Source organism: Pyrgilauda ruficollis, unplaced genomic scaffold (genome assembly GCF_017590135.1).
Source record: "Pyrgilauda ruficollis isolate IOZ18807 unplaced genomic scaffold, ASM1759013v1 scaffold27, whole genome shotgun sequence".
NCBI lineage: Eukaryota > Metazoa > Chordata > Aves > Passeriformes > Passeridae > Pyrgilauda > Pyrgilauda ruficollis.
Genome location: NW_024524044.1, coordinates 6,464,449 through 6,489,804, shown reverse-complemented (window position 1 = coordinate 6,489,804; position 25,356 = coordinate 6,464,449). Strand labels below are relative to the sequence as shown.

Sequence of the window (25,356 nt, the reverse complement as noted above, 5' to 3'; positions counted from 1 at the left end):
GCTGTGATGGGCTGACCATCGGTATTGCCTCCCAGCTGCATGGGGAGACCCTGCAGAGGAGACTCAGGGAGGGAGTCACTGAGCTCAGCATCCTTGAGCATGCTACTGTGGCAATGGGATGAGTTAGTCTTAGAATTTAATCTTATTTTTTGGGTTTTTTGGTTTTTCCCTTGACAAAGAGGTTGTCAGGACAAGAAACAATGTTCAAAGATATGTGTGAGAAGTTGACTGGAAAAAGATTTATTTATATCGTCAGTTCTCTTATTTCAGAAGACGAAAATTTATCTCCTGACTGAATGGGAAGAGAGGGACAGCTGTTTGAGGGAACCCTCATCAGGCTCTTTTTCCACTCTGCTCTCAAAAATTATAGCTTTCACTAAAGTTTTTCAAAAACAACTGCTGCCATCAAAGACATTAAACAAAATGGCATAGTTTGGAAATAAAAATGCTTCTTATTTCTTGGAAGTGTTGGGGGGACTTAGGTTTGGTGCTACAGACAATTCACATTGCAGCATTGAGGGTTCAGGAGGTGGTTCTTCGGCTGGCTCCTCCCTACCCCTGTGTTTTTGCAGTCTGTGTAAGAAATATTTTCTCTTGCTCTGTCTATAGTTGCAGTCATCACCTCCTGCTATTTCCCTAGAACACCCATATGGTCTGAAAAGGGCAGTCGCACGGCACAGTGTGGGAGGGAGCAGAGCCCAGGCAGTGCTGTTGCTGTGTTGGGGTCAGGATGGGGATGCTGGTGCCGAGCCGCGGCCCGCGGTGTCCCGGGCCGAGCCGGGCCGAGCCGAGCCGCCTCCCTCGGTGTGCCGGGCCGAACCGCCTGCCGCGGTGTGCCGGGCCGCAAGCCGCGATGTGCCGGGCCGAGCCGCGGTGTGCCGGGCCGAGCCGCGGTGTGCCGGGCCGAGCCGCGGTGTGCCGGGCCGAGCCGCGGTGTGCCGGGCCGAGCCGCGGTGTGCCGGGCCGAGCCGCGGTGTGCCGGGCCGAGCCGCGGTGTGCCGGGCGCGCCGCGCGGTGGCGATGGCTGCGGGTGCCGCCGCTCCGGCACCGCGGGGACAGCGGGATGCCGCCTACGCACTGGCCACCTGTTAAACTTATTAATTTCTAAAGTTTTCTAGGGGCAGCGGTCCCGTGGGTTACGTGTCTGCCAGCTGCTGTTGGCTGCATGTGATCAGGGCAGTAGTGAGTGCTCTGTGTACTCGGGCAGCGAGAAGCTGGTGAAGATGCTCTTAATGAAGCATCAAGCGCAGTGAAGCTACAGTTTTATTTTTTTTCCTTCAGTCTTTCAAAGAGAAATAAGCAGTATTACTCTTAAAGATTCGTACATGCTTCATTTTTCTTCATTGGAGTTTATTATTTAAGGAAGCAAAACTTGAGACATTGGAATAACTCCCTAAACTTTGACGTCTATTTGAAATGTGACTTCTTATAAAAATAGGAATTTAAATTCTGTATAAAAACCATGTACTGAAATTGTTTAAAGGTATAATGGAGCTAAACCAGAGGTGCCTCTAGGTTTTCATACCCAGCTTTCACTTTAGTAGGGAAAAAGCAAATCTTTAAATTAATGCTCAAAGGGGATATATCTGGATATCTGGATATATGACTTGTTTGAAATGCTAAATGCAAGGTGAGAAAGTTTTTTAATGGTTAACTGCTTGAGGCTCTTTCATACTTTTATATTACTCTGGTTAAATTTCTACTGCAACTTGAAAAAGTTATTTGTAATTTAATTAAATAGCTCTTTGAGAAGTTTGCTCTGTCTTAAATATTTTCATTGTTTGATAGCTTACTAAGGTTAGCAAATGTAAAGCAAAAAAAGTTACCTTTTTTGAAAGACACAGATATAGAAGGGAAGAAAAGTTTGTATCTGTTGTGTGACTGCAATAAAGAAAAACAAATCTGAGGGCAGTTAATCTTGTTTTCCCTTAAATTTGTCTTTACTTATCTTCAGTCATTTTGCAGAATGCAATCAGATCTGATATTCTGAGTCACTGGAATTTAGTTACAGTATACATTCTCCCATGAAGCAGCAGTAGTTGCTTATGAAGTATCACACAGAGTTATGACAACAGATTCTATACCACCAGAACGCAAAATCCAAAGAAGCAATACAAAACTGAAGCAGGTTAATGGAAAGCAGCAGAATCAATGAGGTTTTGCTGTGTACTTTTGGCGGTATTCCGAGTTTAGTTTACATTTGGACGTACATACAGTAATGCATTTTTTTAATTTTAAATTTCCTGTTTGTGGTTCTTCCTACTAAAATTAAAATGTGGAAACAGAGGCACTGACAGTGAAGATGAGAATGGACTGGAAGCCAAGGTCTGATGTGTATGGATCTTGCACAGAGCAGAGGAAAGGGCTTGTGCCATGGAAGGGAAGTACTGCTGCAAAGGATTTGAGCTCCATTATGGGAGCTCCTAACAGAGAGAATCTGCCTGGGATTACTGCCCTTCAGTTTAGGCATTTCTCTTGGGATTCTGGTTATACATAATGTCTTCTCTTTTCCAGGTTGACCAGCTTCAAAGGTAGCTCAGATTTGGACAGGTTGAGTGTTTGGCAGTATGCAAGAGCTAATGTCCTGTACAAACACCTGTTTCTCTGCTTTTGCTACTACAGCATTCCAATGCAATTAGTCTTTCTTTTTCTCTCCACATTTCCAAGCTGTTACTTTTACTGTTAGCTTTGTTTCATTTTTAAGTGCTTCAAATTGAAGAGTGTTAATAAATTCATTAAAAATGACCAACATAAAAAAAGAGATGAGACAGAATTCACTGTACACTCAATATTCTGACAAGTAAAAAAACCCCAGAGGAGCTGTATGCTGCAGTAGACTACTATAAATTATTCTGTATCTTGACAGTTAACTTCTTTTCTATATATGACAGTACTTGGGACATGTTAAATAGACTTCAGATCATCCTTAGTGCAAGTTGCAGCTTTTCGTCTTTTCCACTGGAAATACTATTACATTTTAGCTTTGCACGAGAACTTTATTCTGTACATCCAGATTTTGCACGGAAATAAAAGTAATTTAAGAAATATACAGTAATCTTAAAATGCCACTCGACCCTTAGAAATTTTTACTACCTAAAATAGTGAATATGAAAGCCATATATTAAATATTTTAAAGGCATTTCAGTTTGCTGAACTATGATGGTTAGAAATGAGAAAGTCAGGATTAAATTTATATTTCATTGCCTTATTCAAAAGGGTTTTGTTTGGTGTGGGGGTAATAGAGAAGCAAATCACCTAAAGAATGAAGTCTGCAAGCATGAAAACACATTTTCATAATTGCCTTGGCAGGAAGCCTGCATGCTCTCGTAGCAGAGCTGTGAATATTCCATGGGATGAAGGAGCTGCTCGCTCAGCAGAGGGGCACTGTCCGTGTGAGTGCTCGTCTCTTTTCTGAGTCCCCCAAAAGAACATGTATGTGCTGGGAAAAAAAAAAACCTCAAACCATCCATAATTATTTGCATTTTCTGGTATCTCAACTTTTCCAAAATATTTAGAAAATGAGAGAAGAATAAGAAGAATCAAATCAGTGGAATGAAGTTTGATGTCTGTTAGAAACAGCTATCAAGTGTTGTGAAGAGTCTGTGCAAGGAGTGGATTTTTGGCAGACAGGTGGATAGGTGCTATTTTGGGTGGATGTACAGACACAATATGAATAGTTCTCCCAGTGATTTTTAATTAGCAGTGGTAGAGGATGGGGTGTTAGTGTCAGGCTGCTGCTCTCAGGAGTTCATCCAGGAAATTTATCCAAGTCACAGCAACCTCTGTTGAAGTTTGCTTGCCTCTACAGGAAGCCTTTTTTTACCATAGGGATCTCCTGGGGCTTGTTCTGTATCGTTAATTGTCCTGTTAAGATGAGGAACAGAATTATCATGTATTTTTAACTGGCTTGAAGTTTTTTTTCAGAGGCATATTTTTTTGGCTTTGCATCACTACTGCCTACATTTCGTTTTTCTTTTTAGAGGATTTCTGATACCCAGTACATAGCTGGCATCTATACTATTGTTTCCTGTCAAAATAAAACAGCTTTCAAGTTTGTAATTAATTTGGAGAGTTTTTCAGAAAATGGTTAGATTTTTCAAAGAAGCACATGAGTTTGCAAACTTAGCAAACTTTGTGTGGAATGAAAATCTTCCTGTGATATTAGGAAAATAGAAGTTGTCCACCGTAGGCCCATTATCAGGATAGCAGAGATATTGCTAATTTGATAACAGTGTTGTTATTTAACAGCTTAAATGACTTAAAAATGTTGACATAAGATACCTGAAAGCCTAATGCCACCATATTTACTGTAGATGCCAAAAAATTCTTCAATAAGAAATTATTATGCCACTGGGGACAGTCTTATTTGCTGCAGGTTAGCTATTACAAATATCACTTTTTTCCCTCTGGAAAAACATTTACATTTTCTGGCCATACATCTATTTGTTTGTTTGTTTTACTTAAGCAAAATGCAGGAGGGATGAAAAACCTTTCTGTGAGTTGTGTGTGAAATTTTTTTAGTGTTAAAGTTCAAGAATATGATGTGATATCCAAACTTCTCACAGACTTGATAAGGAGAAATATCCTACTAAATAATTCAAGAGTGGATAGAAACCTTGGCAAAAGACCTGTGTCTGGATCCCTGGAGAGCTTCCAAACTTTGCTTTTTCCCTTAAAATTAAACTTCGATAAAAATGGGTTGATTGCAAGGTTTATTGTATAATGTGCTCTTCTAGGAGTTTATTTTCAAAATGTACTCACCTTTGATATGAAGTCCACCAAGTGTTATTGGGTGTCAATCTTGGAACCATTGTGCGCTCTTCCCTAAGATCCAGTGGTTTCATGTCATTCATAGTGTTGTAGCCTCAGTGGCTAGAACTTCATTTTCTTCACAGTGCACATGCTTGTTAAAACACTCCGATGGCAGTGCTTTTAGTTTACTCCAAAAAATGGAGGCATCTCAGTTGTTTATGTTCAGTTATTTGAAGGCTGAAAAGAAAATTACGTATTTGAAGACAAGCTAAGTTTTATTAGCTGCTGCTGCTACCATGGAGAAGATCAACCATTATATTCAGCATATGCCTATAAAATACTGCACAAAAGTGTCCATGCAGACCTACCTCTGGCATCCCAAGGACACCAGGGAAAGAGAAGAAGTTTCCTTGCATGCTGCCTGTGTGCATGTCTGGCTGCCACAGCGTGGCTTGTCCAGCTGGGACTCCGAAGAGCTCCTCTCTCCAGTGAGCCAGGTGGCCAGGGAGCCCCTGTCTTTTTTTTCCTCTTCACAGGTTCCAAGTGTGTGCAGCGCTGTGTATTTTTACTTGGAGACTAATTGCATTTATTTTTGTTCTCCCCCCCTCCTTGCATAGCTCAACAAGCAGCAGCTGCAGGTACTGAAGGAACGTTTCCAGGCCTTTCTGAACGGGGAGACACAAATCGTAGCAGATGAAGCATTTTGCAACGCTGTGCGGAGCTACTATGAGGTGAGCTGTGTGCTTTGTTCTCTCTGTTATGTTCATAGTATGCCTTTTAATGCAGATACAAGGAAAGTAATTTTAAGTTTCAAAGGCTGTGAACTTCCTAGAAACTATTTCCTCCTAAACCAGCTTTGCTGTTCTAGAAGTTGAAATCTGCTGCCTGAGCGCAAGAGAGAAACTGAACTGGGAAATAGCCACCCTTTTTTAAGGGAAAAAAATTTATAAGAGAAGATAAAATGAAAAACTCCTGGTGCTAAAAATCTTCCTGGCAGCACTTGATACAACTAGGCACTGCTATCTTTATCTCCATATGTCCAAGGTAGCTCTTCTAATCAGCACTTTGTAATTTACCATCCTGAGAAATATGTCTTCAGATTTTTAGTTACCATGCAGAAGGTTTTGGTGAAGACCTGCCTGTTGCCATCCAAAAGAACAGAAGGTTTCCATGCAGATGGGCCAGCTCTCACAACCTGCTGTGACCTCCCAGGCATGTTCAGTGCCTACAGCCCCAGTGCAGATCTGTAGGTGAAGTTTTAATTGCTCGAGGGACAGGTCCAGTTCCAAACTAGAGGACAGCTCCCTCTCCATCAGCATCATAGGGCTAGTGAATTATCTTGTTACTCTTAGTAAATGTTCCTGTGTTTTAACTTTCCTTCCTCGAACTTCTGACCTGCTCAATGAATCAAAAAGGCTGGATGTTAAACTTCTATGCCTTTTGAGACATCTCCCTTCATATTTCAGCCTACCACAATTTTTTTTTTAAAATTAGCTTTATTTTTGGTATATTATTTGTTCATTTTTCCTGTCAGCTATTGTTTGCTAGTGAATTACTTTTTCCTTAAGCAGAAAAAGATGTAATTTATGTCCTATCTTGGTTTTATCTACAATAAATTATATTGCACAAGAAAAAAAGGGAGGGATGGGCAAATGTTTTCCTTCTTTACTGCAATCATGGACTCATTGTGTAGAAATAGAAATTTGTATAGAAACCATAAAACTCAGTATGAGTTTTCCCATATTATGGTCTGATCACTGCTGTGGCATTTGAAATTAAGGAATTCTCACAAAAACACTCGTGAAAAGATGGGGATAGGTCTGCAGGTGAAACTACAATATTCTCAAGGTACTATTTTAGGTGTGTGAGAACATGACAGAAGTGGCTAGAAGGTAATCCATTTTTCTCTATAGCCAATGGAGAAGTTAAGGCTGGGAGGAAGGACAGTTTGGAGGATGGTGCAGGGCAACGCTGAGCTAGTTGGTGACCCAGCAATAGGTTTCAGAGTAGGGGGATGTCTCAAGACACTGAACATGGGGTAGAAGTGAAAAGGACTTAAAGTTTCATTCTTCAGCACACTGTGTAAAAAGCTTGATGTCTTAGAGTAAGTAGTCTGCAAAGGATGTGATAGTGAATAAAAATTATTTGAAAATAAATGTCTAAACTTTAACTGTTCTGTTAAGATTTACTTCATGCTTTTTTTAATGAATTTTAAGACACTTTGAGAACTGGTTTTTAGCATATCTGCTCTTGCAGTGAAAGGCTGTGCATAATAATCTAAGATAGCCTTGTAAAATGAAAAGCTCAAATTTTCCAGCTATTTTCAGACATTCACCATTTTGAATTAAGTGTTTTGGGTGTCTGGTTTCAAACAGAGAATTCCAGAACTCTCAGCATTATTGTCAAGGATACAATGACACCAAAAGCTTCAGCCTGTGTTAATATACCATGAACTAATATACCGGCTGTAATTTCAGTCTTTTTTTATTTGTTTATCCCAGCCTCCCAATTCCATTTTGCATTCTTTCCACAGACTTCCTTCCAGACTTGCACAGCCTTTTCCAGTTGTGCAGTTTGAGTCAGCATTTGCTAGTGATTTTTAATTTCTTTTCAGGGTTGTAGTAAATAGTTACCAGCGGATTTAATGACCAGTGGAATGGTGGAATCCAGCTGGAGACTTAGTTTAAGTTACTGCTTCTCTTTAACACATTTTAATCAAATTTTATGCTTCTAATTAGATATTCCCATCTTTACTTGTATATTTCTCTTGCACCTTTTTCCTTATCTTTGCTACCCATTGGTTGAAAATATTAGTCTCTATTACTTCTTTGTGTGTTCTGTTGATGCTGGGCTTTGGTGCTTTCTCCTCTCTATGTCTACCACACATGGTCCATCACATCTTCTATGTTTGTTTGTTAGTACTTAGAATTATGGGCATCTTCATTGTTTCTGCCATACAGCATCTTACAAACTTCCATGTTCATTTCCTTATACTTTAGTTGCTCACCTACAGTTTAATCTTACCTGGCAGGGCAGGAAAGAAATACGTGGTCTGCTCATTAATTATTTTATTCTGAAAATCATTAACTTGCCTTAAATCCTATGCAGTAGTCATGGTTTGAGAGTTATAATAGTATTGTTGGCAGATCCAGAATATATTCATTACCGTAGCTGATTTTCTACTTTGGGTGTGATAGAGAAGGTGTGTTTTGGGGATGTGACATAAATTCTGTATCAGTAGTTGCAGATGTTTTCACTGTAATCTGTAATTAATGAGTTTGTTTAGACTGTGTCCTCTTAAGAATCTTAAAAAAAAAGCTCCAAGGATTTAGAAACTTGTTATTGCTAAGTCTTTGATTTACTTTTTTATAAATATTTGCAGAAAGAGTGATTTGTTTGCTAAATAAATAAATATGAATTTCAGCATTAATTTCACTAGGCTGTAAGTCATGCTCCTGTGTCAGAACTACTTGGGAAGTTTACACCAGTCAAGTTTTTTGCCTTATTTCCTCCACTGTGCCTTTTCCAATGCTGCTGTGGTTTTTAAGATTATGTATGAATAATCTGGCATCAGTTTTCATTCATCTTAAAAATGTAGTAGAAAAAAAAATCATATTCATAGGAAAAGTTACATAAATTCTTCTTTAACTCTCCAGAAAAGGTTATTTTCACATTCTGTGTAATCTCCCCCTAGAATTCCACCACATTTTCTGAAAGCCGCACTGAAATTTAGCATGCTTCTTTTTTGTATACATGAAAGCATGATTATCTTGTTTTTCTCTTCAATCTCAGTTTAGAGAAGGTATGGAAATGTTTACTCTTTCTGAAATCCTTGTCTCAGAATTATCATGGGATTTTATTTTTTGTGTGTGGAAAATTCCATTGCAGACATTGAGCCAGATTCTAATCAGTAGAACATCAGATGCTAGTGCTGCTTTTCAGATAAAGAGAAAAATTCAATCATATGGCAATTTTTTATGAGTAATTATATTGGACACACTGCTAAGTATAAAATTAAGTGAGAAAGTGACTTATGAAATGAAATCCTTTTTTTTTGCTTAATTCAACTCTGTATTTTAAAAGCTTGTCTGTGAAATAGTAGATAATCTTTCATTCATCAGTCTTGCTTGCTCTTTCACTGAGGGTGGAAAATGATGTTGGGCAGAGCCCTGAGAGGTTTATTCTCCACCTTTAATATACTTACCTCTAATAGGTATGCATATACCTTGGGCTAAACTCACAGTGCTAATCCTTTGGTCTTGAATGTATGCAGTCTTAGGTATCAGTAAAATGTGTGCAAAGAACTGTAATGAATATTTGAAATACTGTGAAAACTTTTTCAATATTGTAATGATTGCAAGTTCTCAGGTTTTCAACTCTGCTTAAAGCAATGTGGAGCTGCAGGAAATACTCCATACTGGTGTTTTTCCTGTTTTTCTTGCTGTTCCATTTTAAATATGTGGTTCTAAGCCATGATTACTTCATGCTGCTTAAATCTGAATGTAAAATGCAGGATCTGTAATGCTTAGTACTGTGGGGTGTTTGAGAATTTAAAATCAGACTTTGTTCGACTCTACCAGTTTGCCTGTGATACAAATATCATATTTAACATGCCTTCTGTTTAAATTGAGGGGACTTGTGTACACAAACCTAGGTGTTAGTTTGGCGCTGCTAGACTGCCAAAAATGAACAAAAAGTAGAAAACAAATTAAATAAAAAATAAGAAAAAGAAGAAGACCCATGTCATAGAATCACAGAATAATTTGAGTGGGAAGGGTCTCTGAAGGTCATGTAGTCCAATCTGCCTACCACAGGCAGGGACATCTTTCACTAGATCAGTTGTTCAAAGTCCCATCCAACCTGATTTCGAGGGCTTCCAGCAATGGAGCATCTAAAAATTCTCTGGACAATCTGTCCCTGTATTTTGCCACCCTTATTACAAAAATTTCTTCCTTACATCCAACCCAAATCTACCTTTAACAGCTTTCTAAATGTAACAGAAAGCGTTCCTTGCCTCCGTACCAGTGTGCTTAGGTGGCACCTTTCATCTTCTGCAGGAAGTGGGCCAAGCGTCCTACAATTACCAAGGTCCTTTGGTACCTAATCCTGAACTGCTAATGCAAGTCCTTGCACTTATTCTTAGGAAAAGATGAATTCTGTTCATGAGAGCTTTTTTATATGAAGATCTTAAATGATTTGTTGCTCTGTTAAAAAAGTTGAGGTATTTCTGTAAAGAAAGGAGTGAAATGATGCTATTTCTACCTGTGATTATGGAAAACTTGGTCTGAAAATTTTTTGCATGTGTGTGAGGGCAGAAGGATCTCACTGGTGAAATGAGAAAGAGGACCTAGCTTTCTGGACTAGATGGTGCTTTGATTGCTTTTACAATTTTATTTTTACTATCAGCTATTTTAGGCACATTTTTATTCAAGGCAACAAAAGGCATAGTTGATCCTGATGAATGTTTCAGAAATGACATAGTTGATCCTGATGAATGTTTCAGAAATGAAGATGACTCCTAAAGGAAACAGAAAGCATTCATTAGAATCAAAACATAGCACATAAAAAAATAAATAGTAATTAAATGTTGGAACATTCTGGTTTTATATTATTGAGATAAAATAATGAAATCAGTAGATTAATAATTTATTTAAATACATTAGGCTAATAAGTGTAGAAGATTACAGTTTCAGAGCATAAATCACTGTTGTGTGCTTTCATTGCTTAAAAAGTCCTCATTGGTATATGCATGTGTTTAAGGATGTGGGCTTTTTGCTCTGTTCAGGTTCTCTTCAAAAATCTGAGTACTACACCAGCATGGGATTTATGGTTGGTACAGTCCATTTGGAGAAGTTGTTTCAAAAGGATGCTTTTCTATATTAACTTTAGGATAACTTGTGGTTTGCCTTGTGAGGATGCCTTTCGACACCAGATACATTTGTAGTTGCCACCTATTAGCACTTCCACAGTTTCCTTCCAGTTGCTTGAAAACATGGTCAGACTTGAGGTCAGTGTAATATTCTATGGGTTCTGTTATTGTAGCTGTCTGGTGTAGGCCAGTTCTTTGAAAAGCTTCATAGAAGTTTCAGGGCACCCCCCGGAAAGATGCGTAACACAGGTTTATTTAGGTCATCTGCTTTGTTAAGAAGCTCTAATGCCTTCAGTGTTTTGGAACACCAGCCACAATTTGGCATGTAATGGAGATTGTCTCACTGTTAGCAGTCTAATTATTTTCCTGAAAGAAAATAAGTGAGGGGGAGATAAGATACAACAAGTTAAAACGTGCTTTGCATGATCTGGACCTCTTCCACACTAAGGAGAGACCTGATAGAGTGGAACTGCAGGGTTTGTGATGTGCAGCTGTCTCTTGAGAGTGCTGTTGTGTTGCTGCTGCATGGAAAGTGCATCGGTGCTGAAATCCACAAAGCCTCTTGCTTTACACATAGCTACATGTAACTATTTGTGTTTTCAGACTGGAACTCCCCTTTTCACTCTCACCTGCGTGGTGTCAGAGAGGCTGTACATCTGCACAGAAACATACAGCTACCATTGAAACTGTGTTTGTCCAGTCTCTCTGGACACTGGTATTTGTGGATGATCACTATTCATTTGAGGATGCCACAAGGTTTCTGTATTAGCATGGTTGTAAAAGACTTCTGTTTCAAACTTTTAAATTAGGCAGGTGGTTGATGGGTAGAGTTTAGTGCATTACTTATACCAGTCCTTTGATTTGGATGTGCTGATAGGAAGACAGAAAGGAATGGATGTAGATTAAAAAATTTTCCAGTAATGGTATCCATTTTTTGTTTGTTTGGTGACTGTTGTTGTCCCAGGCAAAGAAGGTCTTGTAGGTCTGACACTACACTGCAGAGGTAATTAGTGTTGGGTAGTGAGGTATGTCTCTACTGTAGTAATCATTATGTGATGTTAGCTACTTGTTTGTTAGATAAATTCTGAATGTCTATTAATCTGAACAAACCAATTAGAAAACCAGCAATGGCCCACACTGTTACACAACAGTGAATTTGGTCTGCTTTGCTTAATTGTTTTCTTCCCTAATCTCACTTCTGTTTTACTCAGTCTCAGAGGAAAACAAAACTTACCTGGACTTTGGTTTTGCAGTTAACAGCATGTTGCACTGAGACATAGACTATACATGTTTTTGTTGATGCTGTCTTCTGGACAGCTAAAGGCAGTGAGTATTTTTTCAGCTAGCCTATTACTAGGAAAAAATGTGACAGTTTAATGTCCCATCTGCCAAAATCTTGCAGGAGATACTAACATTTTTTACATTTGAAAATCATTGTGTGGAAGGATTTTTCTTTCACTTCATGATGAAAGGATGATAACTCTTCATCTTTTTCAGTTATCCTTCCTGCTACCTTTTCCAGGTTTCAGCACAGAGACCTTAAAGTCCTCTAGATGTGGAAATAATATCACAAAATATTTCATTAGGGTTACGTTAGTGCCAATGAATTTTCTTTTGTGACTTTATATCATAACATCTGTGTGTCACAATTCCATTCAACAATATCTCAGGGAATCTCCAAATCATTGTGGAACAACAGGACACTTCTTTCCTCCTTTTAGCAGTAAAACAGACATTCAGCCACGACTGAATTTCTGTCTCTCTCTGTGACCAGAGAGGGGTGTGTAGTTTCACCTTAATAGTACACTTGAGTATCTCAGTACGCATGAAAATTCTTATAAGATGCTTATGGACTCTGTTTAAGCCAAAATTAGTCCAATCAGGGTCTCTCTGTCTCATTACTCTTTAGGTTCTGGAATTTTCTCATGTAATTTGTTTAGGCTTCAAGCTTTGATTAGCAATCCACTTCGCACAATTGCTATATTCATCTAATCAATCATTTCACTGACTTTCAAAAAACTACTATTTAATTGATTTCACACAAAAAACCCCAAACCAAACCAATCAACCAACTAAACACCCAAAACCCAGCCCATTCAACAAAGTAAAGGAGAAAACCTCTTGTTTTCATGCACCATCAGACTGAATTTTTTAGGACTGGTATTTACTCTGTATATTGTTTCGCTTACTCTTGGATTTCTAGATGGTGGGATAAATAACTTTTGTTTTCATGTTTTAATTGAAGCTCTCTGTCACTATTTTACTTTGTATTAGAAAGCTTTACCCATCAAACCCTTAGAGCTGTGTGACTTCTCAAAATCTTTTAAACTTAAAAGTAGTATCTTGAAAAAGTACGGTTAGTGGTGAATTCTTAATCTCTAAGTAAACCAAGCTAGAGAAGGCATGGAAGTAAGGGCTAGAAAAAGTCAGAAAATGCATGGCTGAAATCCAGAAATCAGTAAATGAGAAGTGAGGCTTTAAATTCCAACTGATCTCTCTCAACTGCATTTCAAATCTGTTCTGATACTAATTTCAAAAGCCAACAACAAATTCTTATATCTTGAGAAATATAAAGGCAGAACACAGACAGTGATGATGTAAATATTTTCTGAGTGATTTTTTTTTTCAAGTATTGCTTGATTTACATTTCCCACCATGGGGTATTTCTGAAAAGCTATATTGGAAAACAAGATTTGTCTCAAGCTTTTATTTCCTTAAGTACTGTAGAGACGCTTTTTCTATTTCATGTTGCCTTAAAAAAGCTATCCTCACTGAGCAAGCAAGAGGTTTCTTCAAAGTTAAATGCAGGCATAAAGTTTCTATCCACCCAAGATTCTCAACAAGAAACAACATTATCTTAAACAGAGCATAGTAGGAGAAACAGATTACCGAGTCTGTTCCAGTTACTGAATGCCTTCTTCAAGCATTGCTAGTGAACAGTAACTACCTCATTAAGGAAACTTTCTTTCCACTTGGTCTTGCCTTTAAACCATTTCTCCTAATTTCCTCATTCAGATTTTCCTATTAACTTAAACTCATTGCTTTAATTTAAGGTTGTTGCTTAGCTTGCTTTGTTTTAAATGTGAAGTGTACAGTCCCTTATTATATTGAATTATCATTTTATATAAATGTGTCTGTCTTATGCCTCCTTAGCAAAACAAAAATACTGAGCAAATTGCATATTCTTAATCTGTAGTATAAATTTTATATCAGGCATTTATTATGGTCCCTCTTTGGACCTTTCATTTTCTTATTTCTTAGGGCTGCAAACACAGTCCCAAATCCTGGTGTGGTTCTGATACTTTGTGCTGCTTTATATTTTACTCTGCAATTCCTCTCACCCACATAGTGATGGTCCTTAGAGAAGTGAGTGATCAGAAGGGATTTGAATTTTAAGAATAGTGTAAAGGAAGCAGAATATGTCTGCAAGTGTTTGGAGCACGTGTTCAGGGCAGCAGTTCCCTGAGCTACCCTGTCTCTACCTCAGTTAGCTTGTCCAGGGCTGGCTTCTGTCTGTCTGCTTGCCAGCATGTGGTCACAGAGATGTGCTCCAGCATTCAGAGCAGAGTCCCACACAGCCTGCTTGCTTGCAGAATTGCCAGTGCCTGGCAAGATGATTAAAGACCATGCTGCTGGTTGTTTTGGGTTTTTTTTTTTCTTTTTTTCTTATGAAATAGTCAAAAGATGCAGTTCTGCATCTGTACTTAGAGATCCATATGGTCCTAGATGTGCATATGACTTGATTTCTCTGGGCATCTTTGTGCTTCCTGGTATCTTAAGAACGGATGCCAAAGTAACTCACCATGCTACTGGTGCAGCACAGCCCAGCTAGAAAGCTGCAACTGGGTGCTTGGAACTTCTGAGCATCACTTTACTTGTGGAATCACATATCCTCTGAGCAGAGAGAGCCGTGGTTCTCCCAGGAAAATCCTGGGAAGCTGTATAGAAGCTGTGAGAAACTTAGAGGAAAGAATTCAAACAATTATTATCTCTCTCTGTGTAATCATTGTTTATAGATATAGTTCTCCAAAGTGTGCTATTTGTAGTTCACCAACAGTGTGAGAAGTTTTCACTTCAAGACCTATCAAGTGTCAGCTTAACAAATGAAACTGTAAAAGTCACAACTTCTTCCTAATAAACAGATTCTATTTCACCTTCTGATGAATAAAGTCTTTCATTCTGTCCCTAACTCAACAACATCAAGTACTTTCAGCATTTCCCCCCAGCTCGAATGTCAGCATGCTGATTGGCAGCCCAGCACAAGAAAAGGAATAATCTCCTGAGGATGAGACCTTGATATTTTTGTTTGATTTAAGTTTTCGGTTCTTGGTGTACTTTTCATGAACTAGGAAGGTTTTCCTTTGAGAGCAACAGGCATCCTTTGTTTCCATGTGTTCTGTCTCTGTAATTTTCTGTGATAAATATGCTTCATGTGTAATATGTTATCCTGCTCCTTGCATGCGGGTATTCCTGCAGGAGAGCCTTCCAAGTGTAAGAGTAAGAAGTATATTAATCAGAGATGAATTTTCAAGGACCAAACTTTTCTCAAATCTTTTTTCCTGATCAGCATAAGATTAGTCACAAACACTTATCTCCCTTTTTTGAGTCTATTCACTTGGAAGTCTCCTGTAATCTTTATTTGAACATGAACAATAAAAGGAGTACACCTTTGTCAGTTTATCTATTAAATTACAGCTTGTTTATTTCTTTCTCTTTTGGTTTATTTGTTCTCCTTGGTTTGTTTATGTCCAGACAATGTGGAGTGCTGTGGTAGAAATCTGTGGACAAATGGCAAGAGTCAGTATCCAAATACTACCCCTTCACTGTTTTACTGGTTGTCTCTGAATGCAATTCAGATTTTAATGCTTTCAAGAGTGTTTCCTTTATAAGTAGTTAAATTGCATGGAAGCAAAAGGAAACAAAGCAGATCTAAGTGTCTAGTTCTGTCCTGTTCTTTGCAGTGTTGTAATGAGCCATGACACATGCAGTGTAATCAGTAGTAGTGAAATGCCCACTGAAACCTCTTTGGCTTTACTCTCTTCACATCTCTTATACCTTCCTCCAGGGCAGCAGTGCAGTAGTCTTTTTTTTTTTTTTTTGAGATAAATTTGCCAATTAGAAAGTGTCATTAATTTTTGCCTTCAGATAAGTAATTTTGTAATTTTAAAGTTTAATCTTTCATAATGGAAAGCAAGGTACCTTCTTTTGTTGGCTTTTGAGCATTTTTAGATCAATAAAACTTAGCAGAAAACTATGAAAAAAAACACCAAAACAAAACAGCCACAGCATTTTTAAAACTTGATTTTTAAAAAAAGGCAACAAGCAAGTTTCCCAAACTTAGTAACATTCAAGCAGCGATATTGTGTCAGATCAAAATTCGAGATACTCAGAATCCTTTGTCAGATAGTGCCAAATCAAAGGAGATTCCTGATGAAAAAATAACAGGGAAGGGGAGGCTCATGCAAGGATTTCCAGAGTATCTTCTTCAATTCTAATCATCAGGGCTCAGGGAGACCTTCTACCTGTCCACATTTCCGTCACTGGTAACAGCTTAAAGCAATTAACCAGGTCTTCAGTTTTGTCTTTCCAACAACAGGAAGAGCTTGTGGTTACAGTATTTGTATTGTTGCAGGCACTTCTGTGTCTGGAAAATGAGCCTCGCATCAGTTGTTAAAATGTTACCTTGTCTCATTTCTCATAAGTTTGTTTTTGGGAAGGCATATGGGTGATGTTTTAGAAGCACTGTTGTCTTATCTCCCTCCACAATCAATTCCTCCAATGTAGTAAAGATGGATTAGTTACTGTCTGACCATTCTTTCTATGCTTGTGTTTGGAGAGAATAATAGTCTTAGAGAAGTAATCTTAAAATACAGACATTTCTTCTGACAGTGGCATACTGTCCTAAAAATTTTACAGATATTCAATTGTGGAAAGACCAAGTAAGCTGGTCCTTGGGACTCCTGTAGCTGATATAAGTTGTGTCACTGGAGAAAAAAGTTCTTTTGAAACACCAATTCTGATCTGAGACTTACAGCAGTGATTAATTGTAAATGATCTCTGTTGCCTTATTCCAGCTCTCAGCCTTCTGACTGTGCTTCAGATATGCTGCAAATACAATTGAGAAAATGAAACAAGGGAACAAAAAGAAGTGATGCGTTCCATTTATCTCCCTCTGTTTCACTGCATGCTTTGAGCTGATGAGTCTTCTGTGCCTTAATTCTGGCAAGGGGCTCAGAGGAGAAGAAGAAGTGTGTCTCAAAGTGTGCTGGGAATCCATTGCCCCACCATGGCACTGCAGCTCACTGTGATGCTTTTAGCTCTTCTTCCCTCTTGGACTACAGAGCACAACCATCAAGGCTCACTGGGAAGTAAGCTAAGGCTTTCATCCTTCTACATGAAAGACATTTACCATTTTTCTAATCCAACTAGCAGTGAGTACTGCTTCAGAAAGTCACTTTCTGCTGATGATGAACTGATCAGAAAGGAAAAGGTAAAATGTCCTTCTTCCCTATTTGGGTTCTCCTGATGCTGCCATTATGCTACTCTAAAATGTACTTACAGTTCATTGTGTTCAACACTGGTGTTGAACTTCAAAGCTAAGACTGAAATGAAGGTTAGATCCAAGTCCACACCAATCACAGGCCCTGAAGAGAAGATGAATAAAAGACCAAGAGGAATAAAAGCCATCACCCTCATGTGAGTAACAAGTTTCTCACTGTTTGAGGAGTGGGCTTTAAACACACAGACTAAAGGCAGTGGCATTGGCCCAGATGTGTACATATGCCGAAGTCCTTTTTTTGGACATCTCTGAAACAAAAGTTGAGATATCACCCCATGATCTTCTTGAAAAGTATTCTCCCGGAAATACGCCTTGTTTCTGATATTAAGCAAGGAGAGTTCTTCTACATTTGAGGATGAGCCCAGACAGAGTATGCAGCTTTTGTTTCCTTGGCAATATTCCAGAGATGGGTCTGAGAACTGCAGGTGGGCTGCATCCCTGCCATGTGCCAGCCTGATCACCATGACCCAACAGGTGCAGTTTGCATCTGACTGCACTCTGTAGGCCCGTGGAGACTGAATTGTCTGCCAGCATTATAAGACAGTTTGATGATGCAGAGGTCAGACTTCTATAACCAAAAAATGCCAGCAAGAAAATAAAAATTTACATGAGAGATGCTATAACTATTTTAAGACCGCCTGTGGAGCAAAGATAAGGCCTCTGTGAACAGAGTCACTGAGAAATTTCCAGGCAGTTTGAGGGGAAGATGATTTAGCTTGTGAAATGCAGATTTCTGTTCTACTATTAACTCTGAGAAGAACTGTGTGTGTGTTATGAATGGAAAGGGGAGTTTTAAACAAGTTTTTATCTTTGCCCAGGCTTCTGGCAGTAGACAGTAACTTTACTGAGGCAGCCAGCACCCCAAAACCCCCTCTTGTTGCAAGTTCTTAATAATGCTGAATTAGATCTATTAAAAAATGAATTATTTATTTGATACACACAAATTTAACAGACATAAGACTTTAACAGATGACTTACTACACAGGATAAACAAACACTGCTAGTATATAAACAATACAGCCCAACTGAGTTACTTGTATTACAGATAGTGAAGAAGTAGTTTAGATTAGGATTCAATGTATCTTACCATCCAGTTGCTGATGGAAGATATAGGTGAGCCTTCCTCTCAATTTCCAGAAAAGTATCCAGGGAGATGCATCTAAACTTTGTGGGAGAAGCCCTGCACATTTCCAGGGAGTGTGTAGGAGGCTTCTGTCTCTGATAATTTGTGTAGCTTTTATAGCGTAAAGCAGTGACTTTCAGTCAATGATATTTAAATTTTCCCTCTGTCTACATCTGCTCTCCAGACCAAGAGGTTTATTCTCGGATGGGAGTCCCAGCCCTCTTGGTGCCAGAGATAACCCAGTCAGGTTATCTCATCCAGATACAACAGCTGAATGTGTTGGTAGAGAAGGGAAGGGGAGAGGAATGTCCTGCTACAGTGCTTCACTTCAGAATCAGAGAATCCCATTGATCACTGTGGATGTCTTAAGGCTTAGCATTGTTTTATTGCTCTTGTTCTGAATATGCATAGCAATTTCTCCTGACTTAAGTATGAAGACTTGCAGGGGCTGTAGACTTCACAGTAATTATTTCTTTAAACCTGATTTCATCTACTGAAAGTAAAGGTGCATCTGTCTTTTCTAAAGTGAGACAGGAGGCAAATGCTACTTCCAAAATGTTCATGTTTAATCATAATGAAGTTGGAAAAGTTATCCTGAAGGACTGAAAAAATGTGTAGGTAAATAGCATGTGGTACAGGGACTAGATTAACTGAACTCGTCAAGGAATGAGACATTCCTTTTAGAAGTAGATAAGCCCTGTGTATGTCTGTGAACCCAGACCTGATCCTTTGAAAAAATAATAGTGAATACATGTGGCAGGGGAGTCTGCAAAGCACAAGCAGGCGTAGACTGAAAGCTGTGCACAGTGCAAGCAGTAATAAGGTGTCCTTCTTATTACTGTCTGTTTAGAGAGGGGGTAAAAAACCTTTTTTACTGAAAGCTCTTAAAATGTACTGAGGTTAACAATGTAGAAAATGTTCCTTATTATTGTCTGCAAATTTAATTTTTGGCGATGGTCTTAATTTGCTTGTTAGCCTAAGTTAGAAGAGATGTTAATGAATGTTAAGTTCATGCTCTTGAACTGTCAGAAAAGGTTATGGTTAAACAACAGTGTGGACATGTTAACAGCTTTTGTTAAAGACTGTTCCCTTTCCACTCAACTGACTTTGACACAGGAGTTGGTTATTTGAAAAGGAAGTCTATTTTTCCTGTCAAAGTATTGTTACAGCTAGTCTAATGACAGTCTCTGAGTTGGAGTTTGTTACCTTCAGCACCAAAAGACTCTTGATACTCATACTAAAGCAGCCTTGCTACATTTTTATTTCCTTGTTCTCTGCATAGAGCAGGGTAGCAGAAAGGTCTCCTGCACCAGCTGCATGTTCAAGTCCATTGCTTTGTTTGAGGAAATGCCCAGGACTTCAGTGTCCAGCATTCTTTTGCTAGATACCAGTGTAAAAACTGAATAATATTTGTTAGACTGTTTGAACTATTGGAAGCATTTAACTCAGTCTTTGTTGATTCTTTAAAACATTTATTTGTTTACCTTTAAAATGCATTTCTAAATTTTGCAAATCTGTGATCATGAAACAGTTGCTGTTCTGGTTGAAATCAACTGGAGGCATAAGTCTGCTGCAATTCAGAGATTCAGAATGAGTACAAAATACCTCACCTACTATGGTAGGGGGTGAGAGTGTGTGTATGCAGGGGTGTGTTGGATTTTGGGGGGGGGGGGCGGTTTCTCTTTAGTTTGGTTGGGGGGGGGGGGGGCGGTTTCTCTTTACTTTGTTCATTAACTGAGAAAGCTTTGTGGTGAAAGAAGGTGAAGTGGGTCTGGAATATAGAGAAGCTTGAAATGGAACTCAGAAAAAGTCACAAAATGACACTTCTAAAGGTGATTTCTGTAAAATGTTCTTGGTGCTTGTAATTCACATGTTGCTGCGTGATGGGATCCAACTGCTACCTGTCACCCTGATCATGGGTCAGACAGATGGCCTAAGCATGGCCCATTAGTGAAATAAAATGCATTCCTGAAAAACAACTGCAAGGAAGGCTGCTTATGTTTAAAATTCAGCACACATTTAGCTAATTAATAGAGCTTCAGCAAGGGACTCATCCCATTACAGCCTTCAGAATTTGATTTAATCTGGACTAGAGCAGCATATCAAGCTACATTTTGTAGAAATGCTAAGGTTCTGGTGCTCACATTTGGATTGACAAGTCTGTTTAAATTAGAAATCCTCCTCAATTTGTTACATCTGTGCCAAGTTTCAACATGTCCAGTCCAAGCTTTCTGCCATACATTGAAGTTGGTTGAAATTTGTTTGGAGTTCCTGAAAAATAAGGAGACATGGTGTTTTAAAAAGCAGGATTTAAAGCAGATTTTTCCAGTGATGATCTGTTCAGATGAAGGGTGAATAATGGACCAAAACTTGGTGGGAATTCTATGTGCGTAAAATTCTCTGTGCATAAAAATATCCCAAGTTGGAAGGGCCCCACAAGGATCATCCAATCCAACTCCTGCCCTGCACAGCACCATCCCTGGGAGTCACACCCAGTGTCTGAGAGCATTGCCCAACACTCCGTGAGCTCTGTCAGGCTGATGCTGTGACCACTGCCCTGGGGAGCCTGTTCAGTGCCCAGACACCCTCTGGGTGAAGAACCTTTTTATAACATCCAACCTAAACCTCCCCTGACACAACTTCAGGCCATTCCCTTGGGTCCTGCCACTGGTCACTACAGAGAAGAAATCAGTGCCTGCCCCTCCACTTCCCCTCATGAGGAAGTTAAAACTGCAGTGAGGTCTCCCCTCAGTCTCCTCTTCTTCAGGCTGATCATACCGAGTGACCTCAGCTGTTCCTCATAGGGTTTCCCCTCAAGGCCCTTCACCATCTTCATTGCTGTCCTTTGGATGCTTTTCAGTAGCTAATATCTTTCTAGTATAACCCAAAACTGCACACAGTTATTTACAGTTCTAGCATATAAGTCTGCAGTTAAAAAAAACCTGCTGGTACTGCCTTGCTTTCTGTGGGGGCTGGGCTTGATAATAAAATTAATCATCTGCAATACAGACCCAGTGAACTTGGATGGCAAAAAGCAAGAGGTTGCCATAAGCAGAGCTGAATGTTTGTTTTTCAAATTTGCATAACTAATTGACAGCTTATTAGGAAAGCTGAAAGCTAAAGGCAGGAAAACAAATTGGTTACAGCAGAGGAAAATTATTGTTACAGCATTTGGGTACTGGGGACACTTAAGCCACATTAAAAAATTATCTTTCAGGAGGGCAGATGGAGCAGTCAGGAGGCCTCAGAAATAAGTTTCAGCTGAGTGTTCTGGTATTGCCACTCATTTCATTCCGTGGCTGTGCTTCTGCAGCACACTGCCTGGCTGTTACAGCCGTGGGCAGAGCAACAATAAATCTTGTTCCTCGTTCTGGTTTTCTTCTCTGAGAGCTCCAGTTGTCCTGTTTCTGCATCTCCATGCCATGCTGGATGGCTGCAGTGGGGCCTGACGGGCAAGAGTGCTGACCATGTGGGATGCTGCTGGCTGGGCTGTGAGTTCCACAGGTGGTCTGAGACTGCAACCACGTGCAAGGCACCCAGTGCTGCTTCCCAGGGCTCCTCTGTCTGCCCACAGCACCCTGAGCCACACTTCTGGAAGAGAAACTTTGGTGAGGGCAGCGTGGACTCTATTGCACCTACTGACAAACAGGATAACCATGTGTAGAGAAGGAAAGGATGTATCCAGCCTCAAAGAAAACATGTAAAAAGCAAACAGCTATGCCTGCCAAAACATCCACCTCAAATACCCTAAAATAAAAAGTGTTAGTTCTGTTAAAATAGTTCTAATCATATATGTCTTGTGGCCATGATGAAAGCAACAGTCTTAAAGATAAGCAATAGAAAAAAATTAGCTTCAGAGGTAGAAGAGAAAGCTCTTCATGTTGTCTGCTGATTTATGTTTGAGAGTGGGAGGAACTTGTTTCTTAATTTCTGTTGTAAGGAGGGGAAAGTTAAGGAAAAACTATTTTTAGGTGGCTTTGATTGGAGATTTCACATAGTCAGTTGTAAAATACCATCAGATCTTTTTAGGGCTTCTTGCAATGATTTTTCATATAGGACTTCTAAGGAATATCTTTTGGGTCATGTAAAAATAGGACTTAAAGAGTAGAATTTCCATGGCAGCATTCTGAAGCTCATCCTGCCTGTTTAGCTGGCCCTGTGCCTTGTGCTGGGAGCATTTCAGTATGTTCTTGAGGAAAATGTTGTGAGGAGGAGGAGGTTTGTTAAGAACTAGCGAAAGTTTAGACAGCCAGAGGGCTGTATGAAAAAGATGGGCATTATCTACGCCAGAAATGGACTGGGTTGATGGAAATTGGAAAAAGATTGTACCAGATTTTTAAAAACCAACTATAGGAGAAAGAAATAACTTCAAGGTAATACATTGTTTGTAAATGAAATCATAACATCCAGTCTTAGACAAAATAGGAAAAAAAGTCTGTAAAAAAACCCAATAAATAGGAATAAGCAATTTAAAGAAATGTCAGTTAAGAAGAGCATCTATATTAAAAGCTGAAAATAGTTCCCAGTAATCCAAGTGAGTAGTTGTACAAATGGTTCTCATTTGAAGGGGGCAGATATCTTCAGGTACAGCCTATTTTCAAATGGCAGGAACCACAGTTATGATCTGTAGAGAGCAAGTGATAACTCTGCAGAAGGAAGACTACTCAAGAAAGAAAACAAACCCATAATTATTCTGCATGAATCACAGAACAGTTAGGGTTGGAAGGGACCTCTGGAGTTCATCGAGTCCAAACCTCTTGCCAAGGTAGAGTCCTGTATAGCAGGTGACAGAGAAACCTGTACAGGTGGATTTTGGATATCTCCACACAGGGAGACTCCATGGCCTTCCTGAGCAGCACTGTTCCAGTGCTCTGTTATCTGCAGTGTGAAGTCTTACGTTGAGGTGGAACTTCTGGTTTAGTTTATGGCCTTTGCTCCTCGTGTCACCGGGAGCTGGTGAAAAGACTAAACAAGCCCTGCTCCCACAAGTCTTTCCTCATAAGAGAGATGCTCCAGTTCCCAAATCATCTTTGTGGCCTCTGCAGGACCCATTCTGGTAGCTCCTTTTCTTTCCTGTACTGAGGACCCAGAACTGGACACAGCCCTCCAGGTGTGGCCTCGCTGGGGCTGAGCAGAGGCGCAGGATCACCTCCTTCAGCCTGCTGGCCACACTCTTCCCAATGCACTCCAGGTCATCAAACCGTAATGATTTGTAATGACTTTAATTGCTGTCTATTGTTGTCTGTTGCTACATTTGTTCCATCTCCAGAAAGGGATATAGCAGAAGTAAACGAGCCGTGGAAAAGAACATCATGTATGTGTGTGTATACATATATTTGTATACTTATGTGTACATATTTTTTTTATTTATTTGTAAGCCAGAGTACAGATTATAAAGATTCTTCAGCAAGGCTGCTGGAGTAAATGCAACTGCTATCACAGTTTCTGAAACACAGAAAAATTGCTTAACTTCCTGAAGCTTAAGAAACTGTTAAGATTTCACTGGGTGGGAGAGGGAAAAATGGATGTGGAAAATTAAGAACAGTTTAATGAGAGTTGATTGCCTACAAACTGTAGTTGCAAATGTGTTGGATAAAAGCAGCCATATCCACGAGGAAGGAGAGCCTGCAATTAATCTGAGTGTAAGACATCTGTTACTGGTAACAACCAGTATAACAGAGAATATATATAAATGTAGGAGATTGATAAGAGAAATATTCATAGGGGATGTGGAGCAGAGAAGTTCTGTAGTTACCAAGACAAAGATGCATGTTCTCTGCCTCTGATTCAGCACTTATTGTAGTTCATTAAAGAAAAAAAAAAGAAGAGTTATATAAATTTAAATGACAAGGTGTTACTCAGCATCTTTTCTAACTTATACCTACAACTTCTATTAAACTAGTTTGAGTCTGGCAAAAGGAGACCCAGTTTTAGCTGTATGTCTTGTTGTCACAAGGAAAAGATACTATCCCAGTAATTAATATGACAGTCATTAACTGTTTGGGCAGATCTTCATATGAGATGGTTTCTTGGAATCTGTAAGATCAGAATAGCTGCAGCCTTGATATATTAGTTAAATATAAGCTAAATTTCCCTTATCAGACTTTACATGTGATAACTGAGTCAGATTCCTTGCTCAGAAGGTTAAATATTTGTTTTCTAAAGATGTAAACAAGGTCGTGTTAAGCTTGTGAGCAGTTTCTGACTTTATGCTACAATAGCAATAGCTTCTCCAGAGCTTCTATCTATTTTTCTGTCTACTCTATTGGCATTTTATCTTCTTTGAGGCTTCTCTCCAGTGATTTGTTCAAGCTCATGTTTATGTATTTTAAATTCATTTGTTGCTGGTTAAAACAGACTACCATGCCTTAGAGGAGGAACTAAGAATAAAGACTGCTTCCTCCCAGGTGAATGTTGTAATTAATGTTAATCCAGAGAGCCAACTTCCCATGTCTCAGCTGTATTGGGAAGATGGAGAAGGCTCCTTGATTGGGGAAAGTCAGTCTCCTTCATTGATAGAGAACTTGTCCTTTAGAGAACGGCAGATATAGGTTTCATTCTCCCAAACTCCACCACCTCACATTGTGAAGGAAGTGGCTTCTTGTCTGTGTCTCAGTGAAATTATTTGACCATTTCTCTCCAGGACTGTGAGGTGAGTTAGGTCAGCCAGCTTGATGCTTGACAGTGGAGCTCTGGAGAGAAATGGGATCTTTAGATATCATCCCTTTTGTCTGTGTTTAGACATCTGTGAGACCTGTAATGTTATGCCAAACCTTCTGGTACAATGCTTGTAGCGTGTGGGGGCACCTAGGCCTGGAATTCCCGCTGCGTGGTAAATTCCTATCGTCAGAGCTGCAGGGTCCTTCTGAGGTCTGTCCCTGCATTTTCCCAGCTCCTTGCTTTATAAAGGGCTTCTGATTTCTGTATGCCACAACTACTTAAATAATTGATGGTTTAAATAAATGGAAAGAACGAAATAGTTTTTAGGATGTGTATGTACATGCTTTCAAATATAGTGGTTTGAGAATTCATTTAAGGAGACTAGTGAAAACT

At 39.3% G+C, this 25,356-nt stretch overlaps 1 protein-coding gene across 3 annotated transcripts in view; it reads left to right on the top strand.

Annotated features, from left to right (window-relative positions):
- The window catches only part of CADPS2 (calcium dependent secretion activator 2), a 282,475-nt gene that overhangs the window by 50,095 nt on the left and 207,024 nt on the right, over window positions 1–25,356 (top strand). For all 3 annotated transcript variants that reach the window (XM_041471490.1, XM_041471489.1, XM_041471488.1), the window contains exon 2: window positions 5,370–5,483. In XM_041471490.1, coding sequence (XP_041327424.1) covers window positions 5,370–5,483 — 114 coding nt within the window. The remainder of the gene's footprint in view (window positions 1–5,369; window positions 5,484–25,356) is intronic.